This window comes from Schistosoma mansoni, chromosome W (genome assembly GCF_000237925.1).
Source record: "Schistosoma mansoni strain Puerto Rico chromosome W, complete genome".
NCBI classification, from domain to species: Eukaryota; Metazoa; Platyhelminthes; class Trematoda; order Strigeidida; family Schistosomatidae; genus Schistosoma; species Schistosoma mansoni.
In genome coordinates this window covers 6,217,166-6,231,731 of record NC_031502.1, presented here as the reverse complement: position 1 = coordinate 6,231,731, position 14,566 = coordinate 6,217,166, and the positions used below count along the sequence as shown (strand labels likewise).

The 14,566-nt window shown below is 32.5% G+C and overlaps 1 protein-coding gene across 1 annotated transcript in view; it reads right to left on the bottom strand.

Annotated features, from left to right (window-relative positions):
- Nucleotides 1-14,566, bottom strand: part of Smp_134180 (putative receptor protein tyrosine phosphatase) — a gene marked incomplete at both ends in the record, with an annotated part of 55,364 nt that overhangs the window by 5,883 nt on the left and 34,915 nt on the right. The window contains 6 exons of the mRNA XM_018800024.1: nucleotides 3,605-3,867; nucleotides 6,495-6,933; nucleotides 7,942-8,240; nucleotides 10,407-11,104; nucleotides 11,943-12,274; nucleotides 12,994-13,260. Coding sequence (XP_018653879.1) covers nucleotides 3,605-3,867; nucleotides 6,495-6,933; nucleotides 7,942-8,240; nucleotides 10,407-11,104; nucleotides 11,943-12,274; nucleotides 12,994-13,260 — 2,298 coding nt within the window. The remainder of the gene's footprint in view (nucleotides 1-3,604; nucleotides 3,868-6,494; nucleotides 6,934-7,941; nucleotides 8,241-10,406; nucleotides 11,105-11,942; nucleotides 12,275-12,993; nucleotides 13,261-14,566) is intronic.

Sequence of the window (14,566 nt, the reverse complement as noted above, 5' to 3'; positions counted from 1 at the left end):
TAGGATACTTGTTATAACGCTAGGGTTTCTTGTTATAACAGTCATTTCACTTTTTACACGTATGTGGGACATTAATTTACCTTAAACGAATATCTACACTAGATTCGCATCTAGTGTCTACTCTACAGGACTTAAACTCAAATCAAGAACACGAGATTAGCCTGACCAAAATGTCAATATATTTCCACACTGAAATCCGACACAATCCAACAACAAGGACAGTCAATCAATAATAATAAGGATAGGGGAATATATAATACATATAACACCTGTCACACTATCTACATGTCTGACTCAGCAAAACAATCAATCACTATCATTCTCGCCCACACATCACTTTCCTTAGTGAGATTATTTTTCTCTGTGATATTTAAACCTATATCATGCAACTTCACAGTCTGAGGTGCTACATCTGAGTTACTCAGACTGCTACTGACCTGTTATGGGATTGAGATATGTAAAATTAGTTGATTACTTAGAAGTGAATAATTTATGTTTATCTTATCTTTTCTAGTTGATCGGATTTTGTTGATAAAGTTTTAATGCACCCAATAGTTTGAGTGACTAGAGATGACTAGTACTAAAGCACCAGACAAACATGACCTGAATCAGTATTGAATGATCCAGCAATTTTAAATAATGTATGCTTAGTAATATGAAGTTGACCTGATTTAGAAACTGATACCAGCTAAGATAGTATTGGATGTTCAGAGGTAGTATTTCAATTAAATTTAGGAATTTTTAGCAATTTACATTTATAGCATTATACTGTATTAAACTGACGACCTTTGTAATCCATATTGAAGATGACCAGTAAGCCGGTTCATCTCTAAAAGCATTTGTAGTCAAACAAATCATTAGTTGAAATTCAAAGTTGTACACTGGCTAGAAGACAGTATGACCAAAAATATCCGTTTTTTCTTAAAAATTGATCCGTGAATAATACTTAATTATAGAAATGTAAACTTGCTAAGTTATGAATGTAATAAGGAAAAATTCACTTATTATGAATGTTTCAAAGTCACTTAGGGAACGTTTTATAGTACATGTTGTATTTAAAATGATTTACCAATGAACTTCAAATGCATCATTATAAAATCTTTTCAGCGACCTCAGTCGACAACAAATTCATTCATTGTTTATCTGATTTGTAAACAAATGCTACACCCACAAGGTTAGTTTTACCGCTTCGTTTTTTTACCACACCTAGTTGAGCTATATTTGTTTGACTATAATATTGCTTTAGTATAAAAATGTTGAAAATTCACGAAACTGTAATTTCGACTTTGTACTATGCAATAAGATGAAGTTAGTAATGACAAATATTGATTGAAATGACCTCATTCATTGAATTTAACAGATCATTCCCTCAAACATTTCGTGCATAGGTTAACTTCGAAACTAAACCCAGTCAAAATTTCTTAGTAAAATTCTACCACCCACTGTGATTTCGTACGAATATTTACATATAGAGAAAAAATTTTAATCTTGAATAAGATATTTTGAGAACTTTGATAGATAAATGATTTTTCCCATACTCTCTAGCTCATAATCAGTAGTAAGATTGCCTGAAATTCAGTAAACTATTTAATGATTTGTCCATTTAGATGTTTGTCAATATAATGAAGAATATCGCTTACATATTAAACGTATTTTCATAGTTGAAAGCATGAATCAATTGAAGCTAGACCATCAAGGATAACCTGGAAACATTAGACGGCCGTTTCGTCCTATTGTGGGACTCCTCAGCAGTGCGCATCCACGATCCCGGCTCACGAGATTCGAACCCAGGACCTACTAGTCAATTGACTCATGCTTTCAACTACGAAAAGACTGAAATCTCCACAAAACCCTTTTCTGATTATAAACGTATTTTCCTAAAACGCTTCAGAAAACAATATATTTATGGATACTCAGAATGGTAATTACATAAGAGATTTCTTTGATAAGCAATTGGATGAAAGACTTCAATTTCTTTTAAAACTATTTTTAGGCTAAAAGATGAGGACAAAACTATTCAATGAACGGATTGTTTTATTTGAAATAGCTTCTTTGAAAGTAAATCCAAATGATTATGTGACATAATTTATATATATTGAGCAATAAAGTTATTTGGCGAAATTTGGTTATCCTGATATTGTTGACTATCTACATTCTTGACAAAATAATCTGTACATTCTATCAGTCAGTATTCTTGTATAAATCACTTTTGTGTTGACAGTCTAGTATTGTTCAAGGTTAAATATTACAACGAGTAATTAATTTCATGGATTGGTTGAAGTTAGACATTAACACCGTTGGATGCCGGATCAGTGGTCTAGAGGTTAAACGCTCGCGCGTGAGACTGATAAGTCCCGGGTTCGCATCTCGCGAGGCGGGATCGTGGATACGCACTGCTGAGGAGTCCAACAATAGGACGAAATGTCCTTCCAGTGCCTCCAGGTTTTGCATGATGGTCTAGCTTCAATGGATTCATGGTTTCAACTAAATTACTAAATTGCTAAAATCTCCACAAAACCCTTTCTGATAGTAATTAAGTAGTTGGATTTTAAAAGTATACATCATTTTATAAATAACTAATTAATGAAATATTTAAGTAGTATATTCTAAGAAATGTTTGTCCATAATTGTATTCATACTTTATATTTAATTGTTTCATATGATTGAATTTGGATATACTATGTGGTTTGAGAATAACTGATATATATTTATACAGAAGGAGAGTGAATTATGCATTAGAGCGTTTTTAGGATACTAAGGTTAAATAGTAACCTATAATCTGATAAAGAATAACTGTTCAGAAATAATGAGTGGCATTATCTAATGAACGAGTAAGTAGCTTTTAGTTATATACACCAGCGGATGGCTGCATTAATTAGTGGTCAAGTGAAAATGTATTTGAGTGTCAATCGAATGTCCATCATTTTGAGTGTTAATCAACGCTTCCTCTCAAACCTCGTTATTATTCATAAGTATCACCATAAACTAACCATAAATTTCGTAATACTAGTAAGATTATCAACAGCAGGTACATGTGGATTGTGTAATCTGAAGGCAGAAATATTTGAGTTAATTTGTTTAAAGGTGAGACATTCATTGCTATGGTAGTGAATAGAACACGGGTAGGGACAACCGAATATCATTTAGTACAAAATCACAGACTATCTCACTACAATTTGACAACCATACAGTAAACAGTTAATTTGCAAATTATTAATCAATTGTCTCAGTCTTGTCTATCCCTTCTGTAAATATCAGTTTATCGTCTCTGATTATTATTGTCCATGTATTTTCACACCAATTGCGCTTTGTTTCCGTTCTTTCCTTATTAACCTTCTACTGAAATACATTCTATGCCTGACCATCGTCATATACTACTTAGATGGATATAAGTAGCGCACACTACACTACTCTTGAAGTTTCCAAGTTCGACCACTTGACAAGTATTGGATGCTGAATGGTATAGAGACAAAAGCTGAAATCAAACATTTTTCATTTGTTATTTGGATTTTGGTTGTTTTCGAGCTAAATCCAATAGATGATGTAACATATCTTCATATAAGTTAAACTTTAAATAATTAATTTTCTAAAAAGATGAACTTACTTTAAATTCTAATTCCATACCTGATCCACCAGTTGCATCTAACATACGTAATTTTTTAATATGAGCAGATAGATTTCTAGCTGGTACTTCAGTATTACCAGCGTCAATTACTTCTAACAGAGCTGAATGTATGAAAATGTATTGATCTTCTGTTTGAACCATAAAATTACGTTGTTTACGTAATGCTTTAACACAACCATAAATATCTACAGTTTTTTCATATTTCAATCTTTCTAGCATAATATCAATTACAATGAATGCACCTAATTAGAAAGGATATTGTAGAAGAAATTATGTAATATTGAATGAATAATAGGTTTTAAATTAACTAAACGTAGTATTTTACAATGTGATAAAGACAAATTCATATATCACAATTGATTGATCACTGGGTGGTGATCAATGCCATGCGTATCAAGTCCTTCTTAGTGCTGATCGAATGCTATCGATCAAGTTGCAATGTGGCCACTAGTCTAGGTGGCTGGACACTGGGAGCATCAGACACAGGGGGCACCACTTCCCTCAAGATTAAAGGTACACCTTGCTGACGAGTTCCAAGTAGCACGAAACCCGGGTCCGAGGTTTCCTGTTGATCACCTTCAACCACCATCTTATCAGAAATTCATATATAAATATGTATACATAGCAACTATTGTCAGTTAACTTCAACACTTTTATCAATATATAACTTGTCTATTCACGAAATATCGGGAAGAAGGATAACAAAAGGGTAACAAATTTCCTTGGTGCTTCAAATATTTTATGGCATAGTCTTAGGATATCGGTACTGTTGCTTTTTGCTTAGTAAAATGAGTCTTGAGTAGCAGCTTTGAAGGTTTATCATAATATATACAAAATGTAGGCATGAAATATGTAATGTTTATGGGTGCTTATAACATTTATATTATTGGTATGAAAGATATGATTCTTATCATTTAAGATAATATATATGACGGGTGATTTGTTCATTAAATTATACAGCAGGTCATCTTTAACAATTCACGGTTTGTAAGAATAATCGTGATAAAGAAATGAATTGCTTCAACCACGAATCAGGGGGAATATATAAGAACTGACAAGTAATTATATAACAGTATAATAACAGGCATTAGTATAAAAATTAATACTGAGATGAAGGTATATCTAGTCTGAAATTTGTCAAAATTTTCATCTTCGATTTCAGTGCTAGCTACAGTATCAAATAGTACAATCGCTTAATGTTGATAATAACTATTAAGGTGTTTGTTACGATTGTCTTTATACAGTGTTATTAGTCAGTAAATCGTTCTCTCAGTCCTTCTGTGATGGTTTATAAATTATCGTGTAAAAGAATAATTTATTTTCAGAATCAACAGATGTAGGCAATGCTGAAATGTGCAACTTCATCATTTGTTCAGTTTCGACGCCCATAAAATTATTATATTTCGGTTTCCTAGGTAACTAGGCCAGAAAACCCAGCTACTCATTGATTCATGTTGTCTACTAAGTACAATGAACTCTCATTTAAGTCACCAAATAAATACTCATTTAGTTAATGCCTATAGAGGGTTTCTCTAAGGTTGTTATTCCAGATTTTTGTCTTCTGATTGATAGAATTTTTATTTAAAACCTTTAAAGGATTTATGAACCTCAAGAAAAAACAGAATTTCATCTTTCATAGACCCGATCATTGTTGAACAAGTCATTAAATACTTTTACATTTCGTTCATTACAGTCTCGTGAATTTTGTGAGATGACTGTCCTAATGTACGCAAGTAAGACCAATGCAAAAGTTCATTATTTTAATGTACAATATTACCTAATTCACTTATAAATACTGTATTTTTAGCATTGTGGTACAATAAGTATATCATAGCCTCAGAGTCTGATGATGACATTATAGAGAACGATTATACATTCAAATACTTGGAAAAGTTATATTTTTAACACCTCAGAAATGACTGTCTAAACGTTATGTAGAAAAATCTAAACCAGTTAGATAATGAGTTATCCAAACAAGAAAAAAAAACGAGAGAAAGAAAGTAGGAAACTAAGATGGTAGGAATAAGAGTATAAACTGTAGTCGATCAATAATCCCATTACATAAACCATATTTTTCCCATACTCCTATTGGCTTCTCTGTTCTTGTAAGTGTATATATATAAGTATATGTAGGTGTGTTTTTTTCTGTACTATGCTGACAGAATTCACAAAACTTTATGTCTGTTTTTGTTATTATTATCATTATTATTGTTACTATGATTATTTTTTATTATCATCTTGATATCCCGTGAGATTAAGCAGATCATTAGATACATATAAATTTTTTTAGGCTTCCGTATACTGAATGTAATAAATTACAATGAATATAGATAAACCTTCAAATTCCTTATTTTCATTTAGAGTACAATGCTTAGGCTTCTTTTTTGAGAATACACATTTCCTAACATAATTACTCTTCATTTAATTGTATTGAAGATAATAAGCGCAAAGAAAAATCCCCTTATTCTGAAGTGATATATATATATATATATATAGAGAGAGAGAGAGAGAGAGAGAGTTTCTGTTCCCTATCCAGATCCTGTACAGAGTTTGCTTATTTATTTACGTAATGAATCGTGTCGCTTATTCAGAAACTAATCATGATTAAGGTTTGTTAAAAAGATTATTTTAGCAGTTTAAGAAAGAAACAGTTTTATTCCATATTGGAATTGTTAATCAAGCGTAATGTTTTCTTATCTTCGGATGAGAAAAGTATATGGATATATTTGATCATATAAGTATGTCTTGTGCATTTGAATCCTAATTGAGAGGAGTTTAGTTATAGTTTAATGAATTGTTTTTCCCATAGTAGGGGAGTCCCCGAACTATTGAAAAATTAGTGATTCTATACATCTCAATACCAACTAACCTGTTCTTCCTACACCAGCGGAACAATGAACAACAATTGGTGCTTGTTCCACATTATGATTGGATTGAAACATATTATTTGTATTCGGTGTCAGTGTAGCTCGAACACGTCGAATAAATAATAATAATGGTATAGGATATTCAGGAACACCATGATCTGGCCACCCAGTAAATTGGAAGTGTTTAACTTCTCTACATTCATCTTCGATTCCACGAGCTGTTAAATGAAATGTACGTATTGTATAATAGGCTAGTTCAATGGTATCAACAGGTTTAACCAATAAGAGGCCACTTGCAAATGATTCTGGTCCACGTGATGGCCAATACTGATCACATTTAACACGAGAACGTTCTTCTAATCTAGTCATCATTACAATAATTGATACACGTTGTTCCCATATCATACGCCAAAAATCGGAAAATGTTTCGGGGGTAGGACCCTTCAGTGTTAAACAAAAAACGAACACAATTAAAATGAGAGGGGATGAAACTAAAAAAGTACAATGTAACATAATAGTGTTTACAGTAAATATAAGCTAATCTAGAGAAACCAATAACCAGATATGCTTTAACATATAAATGACCTGGTAATTTATATTAGTTAAATATAGTGGTCTTCTGTTCTTTGTTGTACTATGGGGGTTTAAACAAGCGTTATCTCAAATCTGTTTTTATTATTTGCATTGGTTATACACATAGTTTGTTACAACTATAAATTTATAAGATTTATGGTTATTACAGTGAAATGTTATTAGGCCAAAGTAGGTACATGCAAGGGTTTGTTACTAATAAGATTAGTCCATTTATGATTATTTATATTCATGAATACATACATATGAATATATCTATATGTATAATTCTTTATGGGTGGTTCGCATTTATATTCAACATCAGATTCAAGTTTTTAAAATTAACTAGTGATGATAAAATCGAAATGTTGTACTTCTACTACGAGAATAATTATTAAAACTATGTCTTACACATCCATCAATGTACTTTATTGTTCATGTCTACTGCTTGACTTTACTAGATGGTTTTGTATAGTGTCCAAAACAGTCATTATTATGCAAATTAACTTCAAACAGAGTTCGATGGAGAATCCTGGTGGGCGGCCTATGCTCTTTCACAAGGGGTAACAGGCGTAAGTAAGTAACTACAATATCATATTTATATTATATTATTCATTTGAATTATTCAAAAATTGAAGTCAAGAAGAGGTTTTTAACAATATGCTTGATTACTGTACGAACAATATCTTTGTCTGAATACTATACAGCATTGACTAGCACGACGTGATCAAGCATCACTTCGTCAGAACTTTTAGAAAAAGATTAGGCAAGACAAATACGCTTAGGTTTTATGTATAGAAGATTGGTTGGTGTAAGTCATTACAAATTTAATCTTTCAGAAAAAACATCTATTTATATCAGCTTATCAGATTGACCTACCTGAGTAGCAATATAAGCATTCATCCGTCTGTAACCATCGATATAATTTGCATTGATATAATCGGAACCGGGAACACAATCGATCGATTGTAAAACAACTCTGGAATGATCATAAGCAATTACATTAGCATAACGATTTTTAGGTTTATTCATATCAAGATTAGAATTTTCCCATGTGAACTGTTGTTCAGTTTCAATAGATTCATATTCTTGTGAAAATAATAAATTGTCTGCAGCCGAAAGTCGTGCAACATGGTCTGGTAGAAGATTAACAGGGATCGGGTGATGCATCGAATGACCTAGGTTTATTTTTTAACCAATGTGAACAACAAAAACGAAGATGAATATAAATTAGTGAAAATTTCTAAACATACTTATTCAAAAGTAATCTGATCAAATATTTGCAACAGTCGATACGTAAATTAATAGATGGAGGTACAGTTTTCAATATAGGTGAGAAACTTTCGGAAAATAATTTATTCTGTTAAACGTGGCTATCAGAACTCAGTAGCTGAGTGGATAACGCGATGGCGTTTGAAGCAAACGGTACTGGGTTCGAGTTCCAGAGTGAACATCAACTCTGAGTTGCAGGTACATCCAGCTGACGCGTCCTATATAGGACGAAACGAGCGTCTTGGATTCCACTGCTAGCCACTGTCCATCTTTGCTTATAATGCTTGTGAAGATTTTTAGTTCGTATTTCGCTTAGGTATTGGATACATGATTTACTTAGACCCACTTATTCATTGGCTTCAGTCAAGTATTTTTGTTCCATCAAAAAACTAGAAAGTACGTAAGAATCGTGTTTCAGTTCTGAATACTACAGTATAATACAAGCTCGTTTTAATGAAGCACCAACTCCGAAACATTACTATTTTATTGTCATTTAGGTATTATTATGATTTAAATTCACAATATGACGTGATGATTTTTCAGTATAATCAGTAGTTCGTTGTTGCCGTGTTCAACTTGGTAGACTTCACAGGTTTCAGTTTTCGTATAGAAATATAATATTAGCCTAGAGGCAAGCAACTAACCAACACTAGTTCATTTTTTAGTAATGTCAGTTCTAATTTGATCTGTTTGTCAATGAAGTATACTCTTAGTCTTGTACACAATATAAAGAAATGAACATGTAATCCGGGTGATAAAATCAATCCGTTTCTACAAACACAAATATGAACTCACCAACGAGGACATAGTAACTATCAAGAAAGTATGATTTGTGAAGACCATTTCATTTAAAAATATACTTCATTGTAAGCTGATATTTAGGGAACGGATTCAATATGCAGAAAATCTAGATATTTCTTAAATGATGATGAATTATCTCACAGATACTTGTTAAGATGTTGTTTGGAAAAAACAACTATTTCCGTAATAATCAAAGGATAGTACACTAAGTCTTCAGGATATAAATGACATTGGCTACTGTTACACAGTTAATATTGAGTATGAATAATAGAAAAAAATTATTCACCTCCAGCATTACTTTGAAATTCATTCCCTTTTCCAAGGTGAACACTTTCATCTTTTTATCTATTGACTATTGACTGAACACCAATATCCACAAAGGTAATAGTATTCTGTTTGTTTAAAGTGTCCTGAAATTTATTCTTTAGGTCATATCATATTTCCTTTCTATTTGATGTTTACAATGAAATAAATTGTTTTTTATTTAATTGACAGGTTGTTAGCTAAATTTAATTTTGTTTTAGATGCCTAACAATAGTTTATACGCATATATTGATCCTTCGATGTCGCCTATTCATATCATTATGAAGCAGAATCTACCAAGCGTTGGATTGTTCACCCACTAATAGGGGACGTAAGCTGGGTTTATCTCGTAGGTTAGTTTTACCCTACTGATGAGTACATCAGTGATAATTTCCAAATTTAATTTAATATATTTATTTCGGCTCAGTCTGTCCATGACATTTTCCATGTTCACTGTGTTTTATACAGGAATGTCTTCAACTGTATGCTCATTAAATGTGTGGCTACTGTATAGTAAAACGCAATTCTTATAGTACGTGTCATTTCACTCGCAGGCTTGCACTATATTTATGGGCTGTACTATACTGACTTGTATATAGTTGGGTGCTCCTAATAACTAGATGCTTGTACTGAAATTAATAATAAAGATTATGCTATATTACCCAGCATTCATCGAATAAATAAACGGAAAAAATGAATGAAACCGTTGGGTATAACAATTTTTGAAAAATGGAAACGCTGAGGGATGTTCTCAGTCCATTTTTTGTTGTCCACTTATCTGCTTTCATGTCACATTTACCAATCCAAATTGTTTTCAGCACCGTACTAAGCAATGTACTAAGGTGGTAGGATCGCTGACATGAAGAAGGCAGTGCTTCTTTCATTCTGGTATTTTCATTTACAATATTTATCTTAACTATTTTCCTATTATAACCATTTATCTCGTTAAATTGAATGTTATTATTTACCTTTTATTTCAAATGGTAAGTGCGGCATGTCAAATGCGGATTCAGGTCCACTTTCAGAACCTGGTAAGCCATTTCTTGCAATTATTAAACCGTCATACATTGTAGCAGCATTATTTTCACTAACACAGTTATTATTTATTCCCATTACATTGTATGCTGCACCTGTTCCACTGCCAGTTAAAGAACTTGGATGACTTCCTGTATGACTGCTTGAAGTCCCACCTCGATGAGAAATAAAAGGATTCATTGGTTGTTGAATTGCTGGTGGACTATTGAGATTTGTCAAACCAAGTGAATAACCATGGTGTACTGACATATCGATTATCGGAGAAGGAGCCTGAGTAACGTGATGTCTTGGATCCAATTGTGCAATACCTGTAAGTGGGCTTGGTGTTGCTGATGTGATCAGATTTGGTCTACCTGTGGCTGATATTGAGGAGATTAATGAGGATTGTGGTGGTCCTGGTGAAGAGGCAGCGATTAAAGTTCCACTTTTTAAACTATCATTACCAACAACCGAACTACCACGTTTGTCGACAGAGGATGTAAAATTAGTATTTATTACTTCTATTCCACTTGTCATTAAAGGAAAACTGTTGCCATTAGCTGGACCACAGTCATTCATTCGCATCAGTGGTTGTTTCATTGTCGAATCATTTGGAGTTAAATGGTTAATTAGTTTCGGGCGACGTTTACGACTTTAATTAAAACAGAAGGAAAATTTATTTAAATGGAATTTAATAAATCCAAATGCTTTATTCATCATACAGTTAGACTTGAATATTTAATATAATAACTGGGCTAGGAGGATCACAGCGGTGGTCACAAGTTAGAATTCATCCAGTTAGGCCTATTTTTACTCAACTTGTACATGCTACAGACCTCATCACTAATAGTGATGTTTGCTCTATCACATTTTATTAACAGTTGCAACAGTATAATAAAAATTGTATACTTTAGTTCATTTACTAAAACCGAGTATATGTAATCTGATTTAACTTCAAATATCTTGGTAAGAAAAAGTGATGTCGTCCGTACAAGCAGAATAAGGTGAAATGTGGTCTCATTTCTGTGAAACACTATTTAAAAGCAGAGTACTTATCTACTAACAATATCCTAGTTTACATAATGGTTGATTTAGTTAAAAAGCCATTGAAGTTCAGTACACGTTTTCATCTTGACATGAGTTCCTCCCACAGTGTAAAACCAAGATCTCACCTAGGACAGACTTGAAGACCTTCTAGACTCGAGTTGAGGGCTTAAACTATAGGCCAATGAGCAAGTATCTAACGTTTCACACGTCTAAATTTAAGCAGTTCACGATACCATACGCTGATGAGGAGTCATATACTTAGACGAAACAGTTGTCCAGTGCTATCTGGTTTCTGTTGGTTGTCTTATTAATATCAGTCCGTGATACAATCTATGAAATTGAACGGTCGCCACAACATCCTTTTACTTTAAACAATTTCTTCACAAGAGAAAATATGAATAATAGTGATAATAATTTTATGTACAGAAGACTGGTATTCTTACCGTATAAAACATCCAAATGCAATGCATATCACGGCAATTAATGCCAAACTAATGATAACAGCAACTAGTCCAATAATAAATAGATCTCTGTTTGATCCCGTCAAACCACGTGTTAGGCTAAATCCTAATGAATTACTATTCCTATTATCAGATGTATCTAAATTATTTTTATTTCTGAATTCGCTATCTCTTAAATGCTTATTCATCATTTCGCTCCATGGTGGAAGGTGGCGATCTGGTCCAAAACCATGAGACCATGCAGATGATGTACATGCTTCTGGGCCATCAGAAGTAGACTGATCTTCTTGAAATACACAGGCTCTAACAAATGACTGTAAAAAAGAGTAAAAGATAAATAAACAATAAATCTAATTTTATAAAGAAAATTATTAGTTTGTAGGAGATGTTTGGTGCGCTTTACTTTCAATTAAGTGTGTTTTGGAGATGAATAGTGAGGAGCTCATGAATGACGTTTTATCATCAGAAATCACTAAAATAACATTTACATTACTTGTGGAACTATGAAACAGGTTATGGGTTCCTATACTTTAAAACACATCGTTATCATAAACAACTTTACAATCAAAACTAGATTGTTTACTCAACGGTGAATACTTTATCAAATGAATTACACTAACAGTGACATCTTTCGAAAAATAAAGATTAATTTCACAATGGAATCCGTGATGTTTAACTTAATTTATTTCAAACGATACAGTAGGCATAGATAGTTTACTCTAAGCTATCATTAAGGCCTCTTGTTTCTATTTAGGAATCAATGGGCATGAATTCTTCATCTCTGCAGTAGTTCATTGGTGGCTAGAATAGCTCGGTGGTAACAACTTTGAATTGAACGGTGAACAAATGTTTCCAGAAGTCGTTGATATGCCCTACTGGTAAGTACTAGCTAGTGCAAAACATACTCACGGAGTTTCTTATAGATTGATTTCAGCCGCCCAACATTTAAATCTTGAGCAAAAGTCACTACACAATGAGTGTTATGATAGCCATTCCAGATAAAGTAGAATTATACTAAATTTTCAATACATACCTTGTATTCTTGTCCAAGAACCAAAGCTTTATTATCAAACATAATTTCTGAGTCTTGCTCATATAAAAATTCATCATCCGTTGTCATAGTCTGACGTGGAATTCGACTCGAATTAACATGTCTTTGAGGTCTATTCGATTTTACATTATAACTACCAAGTGTAAAGTTTCTAGAATGTCTTGGAGGGGGATCAAAATAATCTTGCAAATAACGAGCTGCAACATAACGTGTTTCCGAGCTTGGAAGACCTCTAGATGCTGTAATTGTCTATGAAATCGTGAAAGAAAATCCAAAGTAGTATATTAATCAGATACCTTCAATGAATAATAATAAATAGAGTAGTGATTACAAGTGTGTGAATATTATTGATTATTCAGGTTTAAAAAAAAAGCAATCAATAATGTTCCTCATTGGAAACAAGTTTATCAGAATTACATACAATGTTATGCCAAATGCTATATTTATTACTATCAAGTTAATCAGTATTACATTGAATCTGTTAAGCTACTATTTCATTGTATCTTATGCAACAGAACATACTTTACAAAATCAAACAGAATTAATTCTAGACTAGACATAGTAGTGAACTAAATTAACTTGGTCAAAAAGAAAAAGCCCGATAAAGAACTATTCATTGCCCACTTTATTCAAAAATCACCGTCACTAACTAATAATTACTGGGCATAAACTATGCTTCATCTAATTGCATTTTTTCATTATGTTAGTAACAAAACGTAACACAAAAAGAATACAGCTTGATGTCGAGTACATCAATTGGTACATGGTAAATAAATGACCATCATGAGTTTAGATTAGATGTTATACTCATTTAAAAATGGGAAGAATTTAAAATCTGATTCATTTTAACACAGAACTGTGTTAGTGTCTTCCGTTATAGGTCACCATCTAGATACGTGGATTGCAGAATCTTTTCCTAATACATTTAATGACATCATCATCGGTTGTGAACTTGTGAATATGCTAATAATCTTATTAAATCATAATCACTTTTTACATATGAATAAAAGTTTACTTGATCATTTTACTCAATCATACTAAATCAGCTAGTCTGTATTAATCTTTTGCAATGATGAGTATATGTTCGATCTAGTTGACTGATACTAGAATAAAGACTGTTATATCTCGAACTTAAATTATTAGTATGTCGCATAATACTTGACACTCGAACTCTAGAACCTTCCCAAGTCGTAAAAAGAGAAGACAGAAGACAAGTTGAAAAAAAATTATTCCAAACAGTGTCAATTATGGTACAAAACTGTCAGGTATTTACAATTTTTAATAAAAACGAAATTATCATTATAGTTATTCAATCCGCATACAGGGGGTTAGTAGTGATTCTGGAATGTTCTACCAAAAGCTAATTGGATGGAATATGTTCGGCTCCTTCTCAGCTTCTTAGATATTCATCAACTTCACCTGTAGACCGTCATCACGAAGACAATCATTTTTTTTCATTTGGTTAGATAATCTCTTTGTTCGACTGTTTTACAATCTTCGTAATAGTTATTTCTATGGTGTTAGACTTTATTGTTATTCGATTTTGTAAATTCGA